The 23,827-nt window shown below is 43.6% G+C and overlaps 1 protein-coding gene across 3 annotated transcripts in view; it reads right to left on the bottom strand.

Moving 5' to 3' along the window:
* Nucleotides 1–23,827, bottom strand: part of LOC311227420 (tripartite motif-containing protein 16-like) — a gene marked incomplete at its 5' end in the record, with an annotated part of 55,477 nt that overhangs the window by 12,881 nt on the left and 18,769 nt on the right. Inside the window, one exon of one of the 3 annotated variants that reach the window (XM_084313056.1) lies at nucleotides 340–573. The exons of 1 other annotated variant lie outside the window; for it this stretch is intronic. In XM_084313056.1, coding sequence (XP_084169182.1) covers nucleotides 340–573 — 234 coding nt within the window. The remainder of the gene's footprint in view (nucleotides 1–339; nucleotides 574–23,827) is intronic. One more of the 3 variants, XM_084313057.1, reaches the window with a different exon arrangement.

Raw genomic sequence — 23,827 nt, 5'->3', positions numbered from 1 at the left:
TCTGCATGCGCAGATTGCCCATGGAGTCTCTGGATTGTCCAGAGATCTAGGTTCATCAGTCTGCACATGCAGAGTTCGGGAGTGGGTGCGGAAAAGTGACTATAGCTCGGCCGAGAAAGTGCAGATCGACTTGGGATTGGTCTCTCCGTGTTCAGGAGACTCTGGCGTATAAAAGTCTATCGGATCATGCACATCCGTAGCTACAACCACTTAATGTCAAGGCTCTCCACATTCATCCATTTTCTCCTCCATGATTTCAGAATACCGGTGTAAGTGTTGCAGTGGTCTATACAGCGAACAGGTCTATTCACCCCAATGCCGCTAACGCGTGTTTGCCACCTGAAGGAACTGTACGTGGTCGTCTGAGCTCGAGAGCTTCTTCAGCTCAGCGTCCTGTCTCCTCAGCTCCGCAATCTCCTTCTCCACCATCACCAGCAGCTCCTCTGCCTGACTGACGGCCGCCTGCTCCTGGGCTCGGATCAGCTCCCTCACCCCAGAGCGCTGTCTCTCGATGGAGCGGATCAGCTTGGAGAAGGTCCTCTCGCTCTCCTCCAGGACCGCTTCTGTGGAGTGCTGTGGAACATGTCAGTCTCAAAGCTATTTAAATCATCCTCAGTTATTATTATTATTATTATTATTATTATTATTATTATTATTATTATTATTATTATTATTATTATTATTATTATTATTATTATTATTATCTTTGTTTATTTTAATCTTCATGCTCATTGGTCCAGGTAAATGTCACAAAGACCAATGATATGACTCATCCCAATTTAGTCGTTATGCCAATTCCCTTCCTGGTCATTGCGCGCATTGCCCCACTGTCGGCCTGGGGAGGGTGTAGAACTACCACCTGCCTCCTCCGATACATGAGTCGCCAGCCGCTTCTTCTTTTTTCTTTTTTTTTTTAAACTCAAATTTTTATTTGCAGTTTTAGTTTTAGTTTACAAACATACATCAGACAATATATTCAAATAACAGAAATAATAAAGAAATATCCCCCCCCTCCCGCCATCCACTCCGAGAGATAGGGCTCCCCCATATCCCAGGACCTCTATACACGGAGCCGGCCCCCAGCGACATGGGTTCCTTGAATTGTTTGAGCCAGGCTCAATAGAGGAGAGGATAGGGGACTCCCCCCCACCGAGCCAAGCCCGTTACCTCCCATGTCCCCAAGAACCCCACCCCACCCACACCGATCCCACAACACACAAGGCCCCCCTGGGCAAAGCGCATCCGCTCTGACCCCCCAATAGGCCTCCCCAAGAATCAGAGCACCCCCATATCCCAGGCCAACTAGTAGGACTCCCCCATATCCCAGGACCGCTATACACGGAGCCGGGCACCTGCAACATGGGTCCCTTGAATTGATTGGGCCTGGCCCAGTAGAGGAGAGTGCAAGGGGCTCCCCCCCACCGAGCCCAGCCCGTTACCTCCCATGTCACAGATAAACCCCCCCCCGCACATCGACCCCACAACACACAAGACCCTACCACCGACCGCGCAACACGCAAGGCCCCCCTCTCCCGGGTCGATCCGCCGATATATCACTATATACATTTATGAAAAAATAGCACTGACAACACAATAAGAAAAAATTATAAAATAAGCCATATGTTTAGCACTCTTTCCCCCGTTGGCGGTTTGGAGGGGAATCAGCTCTCCTGTTGAAGAAGCCCCCCCTCCTAGAGACGGAGATATCCCCCAAAGGAGATTCTCCAAGCCTCTCTTCATGTCCAACATTTTGAATTCTTGTCCTTCACAATTGTCCATGTGCACATTCAAAGCAACTGCTATTCTAACATAACTCAGAGAAAGAAAAAAAACGAAAGACAATTGGTACTTCCCAGGTAATTCTTTTAAACCCAGTTTAACCCATGTTGGCGGGCTGGAGGGGTAAGGCTCTCCTGGAGAGGGCCCCTCCTATAACGACGGAGATTCCCCAATGGGGATTCTCCAATGTCCTTATTATTGTCCAACATTTTCGTTGAATTTTTATCTTTCATATGATAGTACAGTTCCAGAGCTCCCGGTCAGGTCTCCGAATGTTTTTCCCCATGTTCCCCGTCGTCTTAGTTGTGCGTCATGTGTGTTAGTGTCTACAGTTTTGTCTAGTACGAGTTATTTATATTATATGTCCCGAATCAAGTCCCAATTTCCCAACTAATGTGTTTACCTTGTTTGTATTCCCAGTGGGCTGTGTGTTATCTGCAGTGTGTATCGAATCATAACATCCATTCACTATCAAATAATATATATATGTGGTATTGAATCTTGGTCAGTGCTCGAGTCCTGTTTGGTGTGTGAGATCTCGTTATTTGAATCCTGGCTGGTCTGGTTGATCTCGGCGCTCGGCTCCCGGTTGGTGTGTGTGGCCTCAATGCTTGCATCCCGGATGGTCCGGCCGACCCCGGTGCCCGAGTCCTGGTTGGTCCGGTTGTATCCAGCGTCTCTTTGTCCTTCTTTTGGGGGTAGTTTGTTTTACCTCTTTTGAATTAGCCTCCATGCTCCTCTGAATATTCTGTATTGCATCGAGTCCAGTCTGCGTGTTGGTTTGCACGTTAGCATCGTTAGCATTCTGTATTGGTTCTAGCCTGATCCGAATGCTAGCTTGCATATTCATCGTGTTAGCTTCCATGTTAGCTTGTAGCTTCGTCTCCAGCCTCGCTGTTGTCTAACTTTTTTTATTTCTTTTGAATTAGCCTCCATGTTCCTCTGAATATTCTGTATTTCATCGAGTCCAGCCTGCATGTTGATTTGCATGTTAGCATTATTGCTTCTAGCCTGATCCGAATGCTAACTTGCATATTCATCGTGTTAGCTTCCATGTTAGCTTGTAGCTCCGTCTCCAGCCAGACCTCGCTGTGGTCTAACGTTATACTTGCTGCGTCATCTCCTCGTGTTGTACCTTTCCTTTCGTCGTATTTTCTTTGTCGGGGGTCACTCTTCTCTCACTTCTCCTCGAGTTTTGTGCACTGGGTCTTGTCATCTTTCTTTAATCTTCTAGTTGTTACTTTTTATCGTGTTTTATAACTTTTTATTACCTTTCTTGAATTTTGGACCAGGAGCTCTGTTCTGCAGCTGCTCACCCGCTCCTCGCCAAACCGGAAGCCCCAGCCGCTTCTTTTTAACCCGATAGCGAGGAGTTTCACTGGGGGAACGTAACGCGTGGGGAGGTTCATGCTATTTCCCCCAGATCCCCTCCCTGCTGAACAGGCGCCCGACCGATCAGTAGGAGTTGCAGTTTACCACGACCAGGACACACACCCCACCGGCTTCCCACCCGCTAACACTGCCAATTGTGTTAGTAGGGACGACTGACCAAGCCGGAGGTACCGCTGACAGCTGGATTCGATCCCAGAGTCTCTGCAGTGGTAGGAGAGTGCTTAGTCCACTGCGCTACCCAGCCGCACTATGGCTGGTGAATTTAGAAGAAAATTATCATACCCACCATCTTAGACCTTATACACAATATAAGCATACAGTATACCATATACAAGGCAATTCTTGGTCTCCTCCCCTCTTACTCGTGTACTTATATGGTCCAGAAAAGTAATACTTTTTTTTTAATCCTCTTTTTCTCTGCCTGATTTTCTATTGCTCTCCCCATCCCAATTGTAATCGCTATGCCAATTTCCCCCCCTCCCCTACCTGGTTGTTGTGCGCATCAGGGGCGTTTTTAGGGTTAGAAAACATTGGGGGCTTCAGCCCCCCCCCCCCCCCCCCCCTCACATTTTTTATTTTATTTTATTTTTTAAACACAGAAATACGCAATTTTAGAGTAATTAGAGATGAATACTGAATAACTAGAATCATTAGAGGTTCTCAAAGTGAGGTCCAGGTCCATGAGGGGGATCTGGGCAGTCCCCATAGAAAATTCAAAGTTAACAGGACCAAATCATCAGTTTCTTATTTATTTATTTAACCTTTATTTAGCCAGATAAAACATTGATCTGGTCCAAGAAGCTCCAACAGGAGTACAAATATACATATATATATATATAATATATATACATATACTGTACATACATACACACATATACACCAATAACTAAATAAAAACAGTTAAGAATCATACACATAAGCAAATAAACAAACAAACAAACATATGCACAGCCTATGTACAAAAGAAATAAACAGTTCATCTCTAGTCTTTACAGTTTTCTTCAATTGCATAAACACTCAAATCAAAAGTATTACACAATTATCAAAACCTTACACTCAAGGAGCAAAATATAGGCCCAGATTTGCACCCCTACAATGTCAGCCTCACACTTTTTGCAAAACAATACACAGTGATTTGCAAAACACTAAACACACTTGCATTACATTAGACACAGAATGTCAAATTACCACACATATGAGCCAATTGGTTAAACACAGCCATCAGATGCACAAACACACCATTGCTTAATTGTAGATACACCAATCAGGTTTAAGCACTATAAAAATGCAGCAGGTGAGTTCACCTGTCTTCAACCAAAATGGAAGGAGAGTGAAGTACTGTACACAGAGAACGTGAAAATATACAATACATTCACCAAACACTACACAAGACAACCAATGATGCAGACTGATGAAAATATACATTTTCTCCCATTTTCCCAAATCAGTCAACATGGAGAATCACAACAAAAAATTATCTTGCCAGATCCAGCTAGGCAACGAGATAATGTCTAGTATTTTCTGTTTAAATGTTTTCGTTTTTTTTTACTGTAATTTTAACCTGTACTGGATACAGTATTTTATGTTTGTCTGATATTTGCTGAGCTTACAGTGTTATGCACATAGTAGCATGAAAACTGGGACATGTATTGTTGTGATTCTCCATGTTGAAATGTTGACTGATTTGGTTATATGGAGAGAACATTTATATTTTCATCAGTCTGCATCATTGATTTGGGTATATGGAGAGAAAATGTAATTTTTTTCATCAGTCTGCATCATTGATTTGGGTATATGTAGATAAATAAATTATATTTTCATCAGTCTACAGCAGGGGTAGGCAACCCTAGGCACGCGTGCCTGCATAGGCACGCGGGGGCATTTGCATAGGCACAGGGGGGCATTTGCATAGGCACAGGGGGCAGCAGTAAACAAAAACATTTTTTTTTTTTATATATTATAGTGAAATATTTTGCACTGTTGTCACATTTATCTTGTTGAAATCCTCCCACAGGTTCTTTTTACTACCACATATTTAATTGAGACCCTTTATTTGTTTATTATTTCAATTTAGCTGGAAATACATACCATGAAATACATACCATGTCAACTTGTGTTCTTAAAACAATGACAATAAACATAGTTTTATTAGGTTGAAATAATGTGGTTGTGTACTTATTTTTCTGTTAACTTATTATGGATTGAAAACTGAAAACCTTAATGCACAGTAACTGAACTCAATATTTTTAAGTTTTGGTAACTTATTATTATAATTTTTTTTACAGTGTAGTCTTGCGACCAATCAAAACTTATTTACACGATATACCTCACATTCACCCTCCATTCACATCCTGGTGTTCTCCTGGTGTTCTCCATTAGGCCTGTAGGTGGAGCTATGACAGCACACGTACAGTACACACACCGATGGTGTGTGATGTGTCCAAAAATGAATGGGCAAATGTGAGTGAAATGGTCGCACTGTATGCAGCTGTTTGTCTGCATTGCATTCCCCCCCCCCCCCCCAACTCAGATTTAGGGTTGATACAACCATCATAATAATATTGTTAATAATAACAATAACAATAATGGTGTAATAATGTAAAAATTATCATTAAAAATACCTGATTATGAGAAAAGAAAAATTACGATGCATGGAATATTGCTGAGGCACACTAGTTACAACTATATTTCAAACAGGCACTCCATGTCAAAAAGGTTGCTGACCCCTGGTCTACAGCATTGGTCTTGTGTAGTGTTTGGTGAATTTATTGTATATTTGCACATTCTCTGCGTACTTCACTTACAGTACTCTAATAACTGAGAAGTAGAATTGCTAAATGTGTTTTAGGTTAAGCACAGTAGTGTGTGTAACTGGTTCAAACAGAATTAATTCATATGAAATGTGTGTTTCTTTTTTTTTTGTATTTTATTTTTTTATTATTTTTTAAACAAACACATAAACAAACATGACAACACACGATAAGATATACAAGCATTAGTTGTCAGAGCACATCCAATGAAATCACATTTTAGTTAATTGTCTTATGTAAGATATACCCCTAATACCTGTTATCTAAAAACCTACACACATATGCTCCAGCTCGAACCCCCCCCTCCCGGACCCCACCTTGGGTAGTACCTCCATTATCCCTCGCACCTAACCAGACACTACCATTATAAGCTATCTTTTATTCTCTCCACCACTTCTAACCACATTGACATTTTGGATTCATTGAGACCCAGAATTCTTGCTGTAGATATTTCTTGATAAATCACATCGAGATATGTAAGAAACCAAACTTTCCGGCACATTTTTTCCGGTTGAAACCAGCGTGATGCGATCAGCTTTTTAGCTACTGTGATACCCGATAAAACCAATCTCTTTAGCTGTGGATTTACTGCAAACTCAAAAACATCATTCAATAGTAATACCGAGGGGTGTACAGGTATATTCCAAGATACGAGTTTTGATAATTGTTGGGTCACATCTTTCCAGAATGTCTTAACTGGTGGGCAGTCCCAATACATGTGCATAAATGTCCCTTCGTCCCCATTTGTACATTGGGAGCATTTGGAGTCTTGTTTAAGACCCATTCTGCTCAGTCTTATAGGAGTCAAGTATGTCCTGTGAATATAGTTAAGATTGATTTGTTGATGGTCCGGGTTCCTTGATGTAAGTCGGACATTTGCCCAGGCTCCTTGCCAATCAAAGTCATTTTCCAGGTCTGGTATATCCCTCCTCCAGGCAGAGTCTAGTTGGAGGGTTTCATACGAGGACGTTAGTAATTGATGATAAAAATCTGAAACAAAACCTCTCGATGTCTCTCTTTCATAGAAGAATTTGTGGTATCTGTGGTGTTCAATTGGTATGTCTAATGGAACACCGTGAGACTTCAAACATAGCTGTAACTGTATGTAAAAAAGCCATGTGGACTTGGTGAGATTACATTTTTTGCATATTTCTCGATAACTACAAAAACCATGTTTGTTAAAAACATCCCCTAATGAGTGTATGCCTTGCTCTTCCCATATAGGGAATCTTATAGGTCGTTTTTCAATTAATGTGTGTTTCATATGGTAACAAAATGTAGTTTTTATAAATTAGTGTATGGTTTTGACAAGTGTTTAATTTAGTGTGGTTGTGCTAATTGTGTGTTTTGAAACACCGGGCCCCGTTTTCAAAATCATGCTTAGGCATTGAAAAAAAACTGTATTGCGTTTCATTATATACATATGTTTCAGTCTTCTCATAAAAAAAATATTAGATTTTTGGGTCTTTTCCTGCCTTTGGTCCACTTTGCATTCACAGCCATGAAGTGCTTTGAGAAGCTAGTAAAGGGCTACATCTGCTCCTCCCTCCCCATCAACATGGACCCCCTGCAATTTGCATACCGCCCTAACAGGTCCACGGAGGACGCCATAGCCCATGTGCTGCACACAGCAGCATCACACCTGGACAAGAGGCAGGGGAACTATGTGAGAATGCTATTCATCGACTACAGCTCGGCATTCAATACCATAGTCCCCTCCATACTCATAGCCAAGCTCAGGGACCTGGGCTTGAACTATGACCTCTGCCAGTGGGTCTTGGACTTCCTGACTGGCAGACTCCAGGTGGTGAGAGCAGGCAACTGCACCTCCTCATCCATCACCCTCAACATAGGGGCCCCCCAGGGCTGTGTTCTGAGTCCCCTCCTCTACTCCCTGTACACACACGACTGTGTGGCTCAGCGGAGTAGCAATACAATCACCAAATTTGCTGACGACACAGTGGTGGTGGGCCTGATCTCTGCCAACGACGAGAGGGCCTACCTGGAAGAGGTCAAGGTCCTGGCGGGATGGTGCCAGGAAAACAGCCTCTCCCTGAACGTCAGCAAAACAAAGGAGATGATTGTGGACTTCAGGAGGTCGGGGGTCAAGGACTACAGCCCCCTCAGCATCGACGGGGCACCGGTTGAGAGAGTCAACAGCTTTAAGTACCTCGGAGCCTACATATCCGAGGACTTGACATGGACCACACACATTGACAGTGTTGTGAAGAAGGCACGACAACGCCTCTACTTCCTCAGGCGCCTAAGGAAGTTCCAAGTCAGTCAGAAGATCCTTAAGAACTTTTACTCATGTACAATAGAGAGCATCTTGACTGGCAACATCACCTCCTGGTTTGGGAATAGCACTGCACAAGACCGAAGCAGACTACAAAGAGTGACACGTTCAGCCGAACGCACAATTGGAGGGGGGCTCCCCACCCTCCAGAACATTTACAACAAGCGTTGCAAGGGCAAGGCTAAGAGAATCATTAAAGACTCCAGTCACCCAAACAACTGCCTCTTTGAACTGCTGCGGTCAGGCAAGCGATACCGGAGTCTCAAGGCGAGCACAGAAAGACTCAGAAGAAGCTTCTATCCCAAGGCCATCAGGCTGCTAAACGAACAATGAACACTACACAACAACAACCACCAAACGCACATAGCACACACATCCACACGCACACACTCACTTTAAACAAACACACTGTAGCACCCACTCCACACACTTTATAGCACACACCCACTTTAAACAAACACACTGTAGCACCCACTCCCCACACTTTATATTTATTGATGAAGGATTGCACTACAACTCGTACACCTTACTGTAAATTGTACCTAAATTGTACCTCATCCCATTTCTGCTTTGCACTATATAGTACTGTACATTAGTACACTGCATAGTATTGTATATTATATGGTAACTCAGAACATTGTACATATGTCTATACCGAACACTGTGACCTAATTTTCTTCTTCTAAATTACATGCTATACTATGTTATTTGATACTATCTTGTCTAGCACAGTCTCTGGAGCGTAACAGTAAGAAGCATTTTGTATGAAAGTATTCTGTACTTCTGTATGACAACTATTAAATAAACTTGAAAACTTGAAACATCTCAAATGAACCGCAGCAGGGTTCACTTGCAAGAGTGAATGAGCTGTCACACCACCCCAAACCAACCGGACTATCCGAGGAAATGAACCAGGGTTCGATTAAAGCTTATTATAGGACACTGGACATGGGTATGGATGGCTCCAGGTGCTGCTGCGTTAAAGTGCACATCTTCAATATCTGTACTATTTAAAAGCACAGTGCAGGACACACTCAAAGGTTATAGCACCTCAGAGATGGCAGTGGACATGTATGACAGGACAAAGGCCATATGTAATGGCCTTTGGATTGAGGAACATACTACCAGCCAAAGGAGGACGCAGAACAGGATGGACGAGTATGTAGTTGAGTCATCTTGTGGCACAAGCTCAGACCTCAGCTCAGGAGATCAGCTGAGACAGAGACTGTTCTATCCAGTCGTCGACAGAATGCTGCAAGAGCTTGAGAGCAGGTTCTCATGAGTTGGATAACAACTTATGAGAGGCATACAGGCATGTTATCCAGCCTCAGACCAGTTTATCTCAGTGGAATTACTGCAACCCCTCGCCACACATTACAATATCCAACTATTGCCAGAGGAGATCACAGTTGCAAAGTGTTTCCTGGTCAGGACAGGCAGAGATGCAGTCCCTACTATCCAAAGTGTCTTTTCCCTCCTGGATGATAATAATAATAATAATAATAATAATAATAATAATAATAATAATAATAATAATAATAATAATGCATTTGATTTATAAGGCGCCTTTAAGGACACTAAAAAAAAAAGTCCACAAATCGGTGAATGAAAAAATTATAGGATCAAATGAAAACTACTTACTAAAAATGGATGTTTAAAAGTCCTAAAAAGCAACAAAAAATACCAAACACCAACAAACATTCAGCACAGACAATGGGGATGCTGACATAAAAAAAAAAAAAAGTAAAAAAAAGAAAAGAAAATGTAAACAATTTTTTTTCTTTTTTTAGATCCGGGGCTAGGAGAAAAACATCCGGGGCTAAAGCCCCGGAAGCCCAGGGCTAAAGCCCCGGAAGCCCAGGGCTAAAGACGCCACTGGTGCGCATGTTCCTCCTACTGGTCGGTACAAGGGAACACTGAAGTCCACCACATGCTTCCTCCGACACATGGACAGCCAGTGGCTCTCTTCTCACCTGGCAGCGAGGACTCTCATTGGTGAAGCGTAACGCGTGGGAGGTCACGCTGCCATCACATTTCCTGCCTTTCGCTGAGGAGGCGCCCAGACCTGACCTGTAGGCGTCGCTGTCCACAATGCCAGATTACCACCCACGACTTCCCTCCCCCTAACTCAGCCAAACGAGTTAGTATGACGACCGGCCCAAGCCGCAGGGCAATGCTGATTCCGGGAGTCGAGACCGCAGCCTCTTGCATTGGTGACGAGCACAATCTCCGCTACGCCACCCGACCGCCATCTCCAAGTAATTTTTTACATTATCAAAGTCTGCTCCTATCGTCTGTTCCCAATGTTCTTACTGAAATGGGGAGCATTTAGTTATTCTGCTCCCTCGGCTTGGAACATGTTACAGAATGAACCGAAACTCTCTGACTATGTATCACTGGATGCTTTTAAATGCCTCATGACGGGACTAGAGGCTGAATCAATGCTCTGTCGTTTTTTTTTATTTGCCCTAATAGTCTATTGTTGCTGCCTGCCCTGCTAGGTTGCCTCTGGCTCTGATATTGGTTGTTCAGTGTATTTGTTGTTGTTTTTTGTATTATGTGCAACTTTTGTATTCCTTTGCTCCAGCTTGTCTTGGCCAGGTCTCACTTGAAAACGAGATTTTTTTTTGTATCTCAATGTGACTTTCCTGGTGACGGTAACCTGAAATATCGTTGTACGGTCATTGACAAAGACATGAAATGTCAGGCTAACATGGTGTGGTCTGAGGGATCTGTTTTTCCTCAGAAAGTTAAAGATCCCCTCCAGATGTATTTTACTCTACTAAACTCTAAACTACTGGAAATGGCTTAGCAGCATTTCTACACCATCACCCTCATTAAGATGCAAGGATCTATGAATTATGCAAATTGTCAACAATCACTCATTTATATTTACATGGAATTCCCAGTCAGCGGCTCATAGTGTTTCAAGACATGTCGATACCTACTCTGCTTTCTGTGTGTGCCAACACTAAGATGTCAAGTTACCACAAATACGACCGTGATAGGTTTGACCTATTAGTGACAGAACACGTGCAACTCGGATTTCGGGGAAGTACAGAGAAGCTCTCTCCCTCTCCAGGGGAAGAATGTGAATAAGGCTTTCTGGTGAAGTTCTGCACAAATTTGTATAGTCAACGTTAAATTTTTACAGTGGCCCCATTACTTCATGTGTGTTTTGACATTCAAACAGAGAAGGTAAAGACGACTTTTAAACTGTTAAACAGTAATCCAGAACTATTTTATTGCACTGTAAAAAAAAAAGGTTTTATATGTCTGCACTTTGTGCTCATTTCATGTCTATTCTATTCTATTCTACTACTTATTGCAATATTTTACTCTGCCTATTCTATCTTAACTCTTTTTTATTATTGTCTATTTTTAAAACTGAATCAAACCAAGCGGCACGGTGGTGTAGTGGTTAACACTGTCACCTCACAGCAAGAAGGTCCAGGGTTCGATTCCCGCTTGGGGACCAGGTTTCCATGATGCCAGGTACCCAGGTGGGGTATCTCCCAGGCCTTTCTGTGTGGAGTTTGCATGTTCTCCCCGTGCTCACAAGGGTTTCCCCCCGATAAGATAAACCCAATGGAAAAACATGCACAACAACAGATCGCTAACGCTGTGGCGTCCTGAGACGAAGACGGACAGGAGCACTTGGATTGGTCCCCTGGCGCGGCTCACGTTGACGCCTGTCTGCTCCCGGCTGCCCTTGGGGGGGAAAGGACGACGGGATGGGTTAATCGCAGAGACGAATCGCATCGGCGATCCTACAGAGACAATGCATGCGTGTGTGTTCCGGTGTGTGTGTGTGTGTGTTGAGGATAATTGCATGCCAATTAAAGACCTCTGAGCAGGTCCTGCATTATTATTATTTTATTATTATAAACAAGGTGGCCTGTTGGGATGTTAGATCTTAACACTTTCAGTGCCGGGCCGTGTTTTCCTATTTACCCCGTTGAGTGCCACCATCCACGGCCAATGTTAACGTTAATATCGCCTAATCTATGTTTTAAATTATGGCTATGTGTCTAATCTGCCCGTCGATTATCAAAGACTCATTTTCCAGTTAACATTGGCAAGGCAGATTGTATTTTTATCGCTTCATTTCCGTTTGATAGCATTTTGAAAATCACCCGTTTTCCAGGGGAAAAACAACCCATGCCTATGATAATCGCCTTTTACTGGAATATTCCAGAACGTTGTCATTTGTCGGCCTATTTATTACGCTAGATGATCGATAGTATATGTGTGCGCACGCACGCTCGTGCCGTGCGCTGATAATCGCTGCTGTTATTTCCTCATGGCTTTTACAGTCAAGACAGCCATATCACATAAATCACATAAACGCTTATATCTCTGTGAAAACGAGTCTGATTATCCTAACACTGATAACAGATTCCTTACCTGAGGTCAGATGGTATCCAAATGGTTTATTCCAATTTCCGATCGCCATTCGAAAAAATCGATAAATGTATTGATCCATCGTGTGTACAGTATAACCCATATTCGCCGTGGCTCAGAGGCTCCAGAATTAACTCTGGTAGACCCCGGCTGCATCAGTGAGAAGTAAAATGTGGAGTCAGAAATCCGTTCTCCCATTCACTTTCATTGAGTCCATTCCAAAAGGGTGATTTACCATCTGGGAGACGATAGGGGGCGCTTTTTTCACATCTGATCGCCGGCGGTCCCTGGATCTCCAACGGTAGGCTAGCGTAATGCAATATGATTTCAGATCGCTAATAATAATAATAATAAAAAAACACCCGAGAATAGCCGTGACGTGGCGCTCAAAGTGTTGAAAAACAGTGAAAAAAAACTGTCTGCACTTTATGTGCTCATTTTATGCCTGTATTTCTTCTGTTGTGAAGCACTTTTGAGCTGCAATTTCTGTATGAAAGGTGCTATACAAATAAAGTTTATTATTATTATATTCAGAGACTGCAGGCAAAAGTGGCCCAAATCTGATCTTTTCAATTCTGATTTGGGCCACTTTCATACGTGGTCCTAAATCAGATACAGGTCTGATATTTTGCAGTGCGACCTCAGTCCTAACAGTCCAATCAGAATTCATCCGTCTTTTACGTCACTCTAGGTTGACATTCATCACAATTCTGCACTAGTGCGAGTACAGACATGGAAGACAGCTGTGATGGAGTCAGTCAGTGGAGGGACAGTGAGGTAAATGGTAAATGGCTGCATTTATATAGCAGCTTTTATCCAAAGCGCTTTACAAATTGTTCCTCACATTCACACACCGACGGCGGAGGCGACCATGCAAGGTGCCAACCTGCTCATCGGGAGCAATTAGGGGTTAAGTGTCTTGCTCAAGGACACTTCGACACACTGCCCGGGAGGAGCGGGAATTGAACCGGGAACCTCTGGATTACCAGACGACTGCTCTACCTCCTGAGCCACTGTCACCCCACGAAAGGTGTTTACCTTATAAGGATTTGAGGCGATACTTCTGTACAAGCTAAACTTGAGGGGGCATTATAACTGGTCTGTGTTTAAAAGCCTATTGAAAGAACAAACGTCTCTCTTTCACCTCCTCCTCACCCCCATTATCTGCTGGCATATTAGCTGCCCTGGCCTCCACAACACAACACCTCCTCCACGACACAACGCCTCCACTGCACATAAACCATAAACTGTGACTTCACTGTCCTCCACATTGTGTCCATCTTCGTCTTTGTTCATTTGCGCATGCGGGTCAGTTCAGGAGCAGTGACCGGTTCACACTGGAATCTGATCATGGCCACATTTAATGTGAACAGTCAAACATGAATTGGATCTGGGGGCGTGGCTAGGTGAGCAATGGAGTAGCACGCTGTTTGTTCGAGCTCCCGTCGAGCCTCTACTTATTTTTATTTTATCTTAATAAGCTTACGGATTTACAAAACTTAGTGAATCTTACTCAGGGTACATTTGTTCAAACCAATGGTCATTGTTTACACGGACAGATGGCATCAAACCTACGCAAATACAAATACGTCTCGACTCCAAGAAGGCCTGAAAAAGCCTCGACTTCCAGTTCTGGGCCACCACCGTCCACACCGTCAAAGATGTCAGGCGTGGATACCACAGCCTTAAAAGGCGGAGATTCTCCTCGCACTGAAATCGGAACTCGCAGAGATAATACAATCGGAATTGAAAGGTGCACTTTCCAGAGAGTTCGACCTTATCAGAAATTATTTGAAAGTGATGAATGAGGAAATGCGAAGCTGTGTAGCGGCACTGTGCGTAGATATGAACAAAATGGAGGCTACAGTTAAAGACATGGAAGGTGGTCTCTCGAGGTGGTAACGCTACAAACCACAGTCAAAGACTTAAAATCAGAGGTGGCGGGTCTCAGAGGGAAGTGTGAGGACATGGAAGGAAGAATGAGGAGGTGCAACGTGAGGATAATTGGGGTGGCTGAGAAGGATGGCTCGAGTTCCAGTGCGTCGGTCTCAAAGCTACTGAGAGACATGCTACAAATGGATAATGAAGTGCTGGTAGACCGCTCACACAGAACACTGGGGCCGAAGAGGGCGGACGGGAAGCCTCGTGCTATCGTGGCTAAACTCCAGGACTGTGTAGAGGTTTTGAGCCGGGCGCGCGCCCAGGCTCTAATACAGATCAACGGAATGGCTCTTGCAATCTTCCCCGACTATGCCACAAGCGTCGCGAAAGCCAGGGCTGCGTTTACGGAGGTAAGGAAGCTACTACGCGGTCGTGAGGACACCCGGTACGGCATTCTTTTTCCAGCCCGACTTCGCATCACGCACAAGGGAAAAGATAAAGAGTTCATCGATGCAAGTGAGGCAATGAGCTACGTCAGAAAGAACATTGTACACGCAGCAGCGGGTGAGGTCGGGTAGGCTACCTTTGGCACACACAATGCTAGCATTCTTTAGAAAAGAAGAATAAAAGATTCTTGAGATGCTGTTTGCTTTGCACATCACTATAAACTTTTTCGATCAGAAAGGGGAGATACTCGGATATTTGTGTGTTATATCTGTACCGTACAGATGTTGTGAATTATGTGCCATCTTGTCCCCAACGGGGGGGGGGGGGCGCAGAGGCAGGACAGGGGGGGCCTTGAGATAAAAAATAAAATAAAATAAAAAGAATATTTGGATTACAGAAAATTATCACTAAAGTGCTATCTGTTGCAGCTGCACTGTTCTCCATGAAAATACCATATTTGGATAAGTTTGACCATTTCTCAAAATCTGAAAATCATTATTTAATAAAACACAGAAAAAGATTACCAAGTTACTCTGGATAAAAAAACTTTACAGATAACATTGAGACAAAGCTTCCTGACACATCTCCATCCAAACTCTAGGAAGAACTCATTGAAATCTCATCCGATACCACCTGGAGAGCTAGTTTCAGAGTGTGGTGCTGAGTACCAAGTATCTCATGATGCAGCAGTTAAGGTGTTGCCAAGTGGCCAAGTTGAGCCTTGAGGATGACATGCGTGTTGCCTTGTCAAAGACCGACAGCAATAAAGACTGTTTGCTTATTTCCTATGTTCGCTTTGTAAATTCCCAGTCACTGAGTGAAGATCTGCTGTTTTGCAAATATGTCAAAAACAGAGCGACAGCTGATGAGCTCTTCAAAATTATTGACAGTTACCTGACAGAACATGGACTGAAATGGGAGAACTGTGTGGGCTTTTGCTCCGACTGTGCGCAGGCCATGGCAGGGAAAAGGAGGGGGCTACAGGCGCTCATCAAGGGGGTCTCGCCAAACTCGCAATGGACGCACTGTAAATTCACAGAGAGGCGCCAGCGTCAAGACAGCTTAGCCCTGAGCTGAATGAGGTTGACGGAAGTTAATTTCATCAAAACCCGACCCCTGAAAGCGCGCCTGTTATCTGCGCTGTGTGAGGGGATGGGAGCTGACCATTCTGCAGTGCTGTTTCACAGCGAGGCAAGGTGGCTCTCGCGAGGGAAGGTGCTGTCAATTTGAAAGGTCACGATATTGGTGTTATTTCAATAAATTTAAACATGGCCCATTTCATGACTATTTTGTTGTGGCGAGGGGGGGGGGGGGGGGCCCAAAATATTTTGGTCCGCCAAAGGGGGGCCTGACAGAAAAAGTTTGAGAAGCACTGGCTTAATGTGATATTGCTAATATACGGTTATGCTTGACGTTTACCGTCGCCACCTATATAATTTTACCCGGTTGGGTGCATTCCACTAGACCGTGGAAGATTCTATATAATACCAAGATCTGAGTAAAGATTTTTTACTTTTCCTTTCCTATTATTATTATTATTATTATTATTATTATTATTATTATTATTATTATTATTATTATTATTATTATTATTATTATTATTATTATTATTATTATATATTTTTTTTCTCTCCTAAGAGGCTCGACGGGGGTCTGAGCGGCAGGCTCTATAGATAGAGAACCTCCAACACAAGCACATTATGTGTGGATTTGTTTCTGAAGGGTACTTAGGACACCTTGCTTTTATGGGTGTCAGGGGGGGGGGGGTTACCAGACTTGTACATTCAACATGCTTAATTGATCAGATGTCTGTTTTGTTTTTCACCTGCAGCTGTGCTGAGCTCTATCTAGGTTCCAGATGCATGGCCTCTCTCATCTTCTATGATCGACACAGGTGATACCATAGGGCTGGAAGGGTGCTCTGTCAATTTCGTGAGTTGGAATGTTAAATCACTCAACCACCCAGTAAAGCATAAGAAGGTACTTACACATTTAAAACAACTCAATGTAGACATAGCGTTTTTACAGGAGACTCATTTAAAAACTGTGGACCATGCTCGACTGAGGGGGGGGGGGGTGGGTGGGACAGATGTATCACTCCAACTTCCACACAAGGGCCAGAGGAGCAGCCATTTTGATAGATAAAAACACGCCATTTACTATGTCAAGTGTAGAGGCCGACCCTGCAGGGCGCTATATTATAGTGGTGGGGAAACCATTCTGGGTAATATCTACGCACCAAACTGGGACAACCCTTCGTTCTTCACCAGCCTTTTTTCTCGCCTACCGGATATGACCTCGCACCATCTCATCCTTGGCGGCGACATGAATTGTGCACTCTCCCCGGGGCTGGACCGTAGCTCGTCCAGGAAGGCCCCCCAGTCTAGCTCGGCCCGCGCAATCCGGCGCTTTCTTAAATCATATGGGGTAGCTGACGTGTGGCGGTTTCGTAATCCTACATCCAGAGGATACTCCTTTTTTTCTCCGGTCCATAATACCTTCTCGCGCATAGACAGCTTTCTCCTGGATAAGAGACTCCTTCCCCTCGTAACCAAATACGAATACAGAGCGATAGTTATCTCGGACCATGGTCCCTTAGTTATGAAAATGAGTATCCCGAATACACGGCTCGGCCACCGCCAGTGGAGACTCAACCCGTTGCTCCTGTCGGAGGAAGCCTTCACAAACTTCATCACCTCGGAAATTACATTATTTCTCGACATTAATAAGACTACGGGAATGTCCTCTTTAACCATTTGGGAATCACTGAAGGCGTACTTAAGGGGACAGATGATTTCAAATTGCGCCAACCAAAAGAAGATAAACACGGCACGCCTTAAGCAACTGACGGATGAGATTCTGGAGCTAGATAGACTATATAGCCACTCGCCATCAGCCGACACGTTGAAAAAACGTATATCGTTGCGAACTGAGTTTGACCTCCTGTCAACACGACAGGCTGAGTACCTCATTACTAAAACGCGACAGGGGTACTATGAACATGGGGAGAAGGCCGGACGGATACTTGCCCATCAACTGCGACAAAGAACTGCCAACCAGTCCATCCCCACTATCAATGACGAGCGGGGCTCAAAAGCCACTGACAACCTTAAAATTAATGAAAGCTTTAAAACTTTCTACCAATCGTTATACACCTCGGACTCACAAGTGGGGCCCTCCACGCTAGACGATTTATATTAGGACCCTCCGCGTCCCGACAGTCGACCCAGAGAGGGCCGCAGATCTGGAGGAGGAACTTACGGTTGCAGAGATTACGTCAGCGATTAGATCTATGCAGAGTGGCAAGTCCCCGGGGCCAGACGGCTACCCTACAGACTTATACAAAAAATTCTCAACCCAGCTGTCCCCACTGCTGCTAGCCATATTTGATGAATCATTCTCAACAAATTCTCTTCCTCCGACCATGCGCCAAGCTGTTATCTCCTTAATCCTTAAGAAAGACAAGAACCCACTGGAATGCGGCTCGTTCCGTCCAATTTCCCTCCTTAACGCCGATGTCAAGGTTCTCGCTAAGGTTCTGGCCCGTCGTCTGGAGGGGGTTCTCCCCTTGATTATCTCGCCGGACCAAACAGGCTTCATCAGGAATCGGTACTCTCTTTAATATCAGACGCCTCCTAAATATCCTGTATAGCCCCTCTCCACCCGGAACGCCTGAGGTGGTCCTCTCCCTTGATGCGGAAAAAGCATTTGATCGGGTGGAGTGGAACTATCTTTTTCACGCTCTGGAGAGGTTTGGGTTTGGCCCCAAGCTCATAGCTTGGATTAAAATTCTATATACGTCACCGATGGCTGCCGTTCGCACCAACAACAATCTATCCACCTACTTTGAACTCCATAGGGGTACGAGACAGGGATGTCCTTTATCTCCACTCCTTTTCACGATCGCAATGGAGCCCCTTGCGCTGGCTCTGAGGCAGAACACCGATATCAAAGGGATCATGCGTGCGGGCTCGGAGCATAAAGTCTCGCTCTACGCGGACGACATGTTGTATATATCACAACCCCAAACGAGTCTTCCTCGGTTGATGGCCCTACTTGCGGACTTCGGCAAAATATCCGGATACAAAATCAACATTCAAAAAAGCGAACTGATGCACGTCGGCACCTCGGCAGATCGGGTACCTCTGAGCACATTCCTGTTTAAAATTAGCCCTAAAAAGTTCAAGTACCTCAGGATATGGATCACGCATGAACATAAGGACCTATATATGGCTAACTATCAACCTTTACTGTCTGGTCTGGCGAGAGATATTAAACGTTGTCGCTATCCCTGGGTGGGAGAATCAACACAATAAAGATGAATGTATTGCCGAAATTTCTATATGTGTTTCAGAGTCTTCCAGTCTTTCTGACTAAAATATTCTTCTCCAAGATAAACAACCAGATATCTTCCTTTATCTGGAACAAAAAACCGCCCCGGATCAAAAGATCTATGCTGCAGAGACCCCGCGTAATGGGTGGGATGGCGCTTCCAAACTTACTACTACTGGGCAGCAAACATAAGATCGTTACTATACTGGGTAAAGGGCGAGGACACAGCCCCCTGGTGGACAGTGCTGGAGAGAGCGTCGGTTAAATCCACCTCCCTATCTGCCTTGTTATGTGCTAAGCTCCCGTTCACACAGCCCATATCTAGCTTTACCTTGAACCCAGTTGTCATCCATTCGATAAAAATGTGGAACCAATTTAGAAGAACCTTTTCCCTCAGGGAACTATCACTGGCTGCTCCGATCACAAGAAATCACATGTTTGTCCCATCAACGATGGATAGGGCCTTTGACAGTTGGGCTGGGAGTGGAGTGAGTACACTGTCTGACCTCTATATAGACGGCAACTTTGCCTCCTTTGAACAGCTAGTACAGAAATACAAGATCCCTAGGTCACACTTCTATAGATACTTCGTAACTTCGAACTGCTACCCAGTGTGTCCTCCTGCCTCCCTTTTAGACTCAATCTTGAACTGTAAACTGATCCAGAAACAGGCTATAAGCAGAATCTATGAACTACTTAATAGAAGCAACTCGACACCTTTAGATCTCCTCAGGGGCAGATGGGAGACTGACTTAGGTGAACCAATCGCAGAGGACACATGGGACAAAATACAGGGGATTTTCTCCTCTTCCATTTGCCTTAAACATGCGGTTATCCAATTTAAAATTGTACACCGACTGCATTGGTCTAAAGACAGGCTCTCTAAAATATATCCCGACCGCTGCAGACAGGCTCCAGCCACTCTGCTCCACATGTTCTGGACGTGCCCAAAGTTGCACACCTATTGGCAGACCATCTTTGACACCTTCTCTAAGATATTTGGAAAGGAAGTGGAGCCATCACCATATATTGCATTATTCGGAGTGGCCCCAAAGGACATCCACTTTAGATGGTGGGAATCTAGAATGCTGGCCTACTGTTCACTTTTGGCCAGAAGGCTGATACTGTTCAAATGGAAGGACCCAGGTTCACCGGTCCATGGCCACTGGATGAGAGAGGTCATGTATCATATTAAACTGGAGAAGATCAGGTATACTGTCAGAGGTTGTACTGAAAAATTCCACAATATTTGGGATCCTTTCCTAACTTTCTTTGAGGGTATGGAAGCGGATAATGTGACAGAGGCGATCTGACTGGCCTTCCTGCAGGGCTGTACGTTAACTTTTTTTGCACATAGCACTGGTGCTACAGAGGTTGATAGTTTTGTAGCACAGGCCAAAATCTTGTAGCACGAGTATAAAACGTCTCTAAAATCTCTAAAAACAACCACAAGTAGTGCAGTTCATTACTTAAATAGGTATGTGACTGGCAAGGGACATGAATCTTGCATACAGGGCACACAAAATCCAAACTTTAACAAGAAATGCTTTTAGACAAATTCTTTCTTTATTTGCCCATAATGTAAAACAAAAAGAACAAGGACATAACCATATAACCGATATGAAGCAGTCCGAGACCAGGCAGCGCTGGTGTGGACTCAGATTACAGGGAAAGCTAGAAACCAACCTAGAAACACCTAGAAACCAACATAACAAATAGATATAATGCATACAAACACCTGTACATATTTGTGGAACCAAATAAATAAATGTATTATTATTATTATTATAATTATTCGTGTGTGTGTGTGTGTGTGCGTGTGTGTGTGTGTGTGTGCACTGCACACGTGTCACAGTTCCAGCATCATGTCTGCTGGCCACTTTTTCAGATCCACACACACACACACACACACACACACACACACACACACACACACACACACAATTGCATTAATCAGAACTAAGTACAAGGAACTCTGCATGAATGAAAAGGGCTTTATAAATAAAATGAATTATTATTATTATTACCTTATTTGCATATTGTCTCGTTATTAGATAGATAGATAGATAGATTGATTGATAGATAGATAATTAATACTTTATTGATCCCGGAGGGGAATTTAAGTAGCCATACGATGGAGTTCTTTTTACAGAGTAAAATTAGCGGCTTAAATTTAGTGAACAGCATTTCTTCCTTGGCGATGCAATATGCCACATTCATCTTAAACTTGACCTCACAGAGATCAGCATCATCCGCTCTGGTCGTCTGTTTACTCAGCGAGTGCAAGAGGGTGCCGGCCCGCTCAGGGGTTTGTTTAGCGTTGAAGGCATCCCGGGCAAGAATGTGTCGATGGGACGTATTGTGTTTATTAATGTTATCCCTTTTTAGGATATTGTTACCCGCGACATAGGGATTCTCTGATCGGATCTTTTCCGGAGTCTCCCGGCACCAGTGACAGAATAATAATAGCTGTGCTTCCTCATTAAAAAATATCCACGGAAAATCATTTTCCCACTCTGCGTTATATCTGTACATCTTGTTAATCTTCTCCTTTTGTCTCGTTTCTATTAACGGTAGTCCCTCTCGGGCTCGTTTGGGGTTTTGATCTTGTACTTCTTTTGTTGGATTTAATACCTTAAAAAAGCGCTTCATCTTGTCGAAGTCACCCAGTCAGTGTACATTGAGCTCGCAACTTAGTCGCGGGATATTGTTCGCTAGGGATTATGGGATTTGGTGTTTGATTATGGACTCTACGCGAGACGGGACATTGTTTTTAATTGCACGAGACTACAAGTACCAAGTGGATAGCGTTTCAATTTACCGTCACACTTTCTTTTTTTTTGCTTGCGCCACGGGCCATCGCACCAGTGCTACTAAAGTCAAATAATTCATCGCACAGACTGACGTCAGTGTCGCACGTGGCTTCCTGGTCTCTCAGCTTGTTATTGTTTTATTTTTGTTTTCTATTATGTTCTTACTATTCCTCTTCTCTATCTACAGAATGCAAGAGATATGTGACTGCTGTCTGGTGATTTAAGAGCTAAAAGGAGAACATTGATTGATAAAATGCTTTAATGTATTTTAGAATGATTTTGTCTGGTATAGGGGTGGAGGGAGGGAGGGGGGAGGGCCTTATTTTATTTTTATTTTCTTTTGGCCAATGTGGGACCGCCTGTAAAAACGAATTCAATAAAAAAACCTTGTTAAAAAAAACATGAATTGGATCTGAGCAACTAATCAGAATTGAGTAAAAAGGCTTGCAGTGTGAACGTAGCCTAAGGAGGATTTAGGTATCCAGTAGGGCTGACCTTCGAAGCTTTTTTTGGCAAACGAAGCTTCGGGGCCGAGCTTCGCTTTTAATTCGAAGCTTCGAAAATTTTTAAATTTAAAATACATTTTCTTTATATAATTTTTTTTTATCTTATGTTGTGAGACTTGTACAGCACTTTGGTAAACTTTGTTGTTTTTAAATGTGCTCTATAAATAAAGTGGATTGGATTAATGAATTAAGTAGCCCCTTTCGTGACTGTGACGCAGCTAACAAGGTTTCACTCGGCTGTGTGATTTAATTCAAGGTGGATCGCTGTTGTCGTTTGAACAACTTCAGATTTCATGGGAACTACCAATCCCCCAAATCAAGAATGTTTAAGATGAATGAATGAAGTAAGATTTAGATTATTTGAAATATGGCCTGTGTAGACTAAACTATGCACAGAATTATGTCAGTCTACAAGGTCCGGATTCTACATGGTCCGGCAATGTAGACCTTGTAGACTCCACTACAGACCAATTATCAGTGAATGTTCATGCATTTTTAAGAAGGGCTACTTCCACAAAAAAACAAAGAACTCACCAAAACATCTCAGTAGCACCTTATCTAAATGTTCTATTTCATATATGGAGATTCATATTTATTTATGTATTGCATGCATTTCTACATTTTATTTCCTATTTTGTTTATTCATCCCAGTATCTTTCTTTCTTATGTGTGGAATTCTACAAGGCATGTAGGTGTATATGTGTTTGAGGATGATACCGTGGCGGCTCGCCACTGGGGGCGCTAGGGCGCCGACCCACCTGTTAAATGAGAGAAGAAGAAAAAAACTTTTTTGTTTTTTAGCCCTATAAATAATATAAACATGTTTAAAATGAATAATATTTACTCATTTTAAGTATGTTTGTGTTTCCAATGCACAATATAACTTAATTTTACAAAGATTAATAATAGTTTTCCTGAACAGGAAGTGACGATTCTGTCTGATATAGACCTTTTCATTACCGTAGCCGCAGGCATTTCTCCTCGCCGTATTTCTCTCTGGGCTAGGGGCAATTGCGCCTGGAGTGCGCGTGCCCGCCGTGCACTGGTTCATCGCTGTATCCGTCGCAGCCATGCGCTTTGCGTTGAATATGATGTATTATGATGGAACTCGGGCGCTGGTTTGAAACGACCTAGCAAGCAGCCGAGCGTCTAAAAGCTCTCTGATTG

The sequence above is a fragment of the Notolepis coatsorum genome (genome assembly GCF_963971535.1).
Source record: "Notolepis coatsorum genome assembly, chromosome: 4".
NCBI lineage: Eukaryota > Metazoa > Chordata > Actinopteri > Aulopiformes > Paralepididae > Notolepis > Notolepis coatsorum.
Note: the sequence above shows the minus strand (reverse complement) of the source record. Positions and strands in the feature narration are given on the sequence as shown.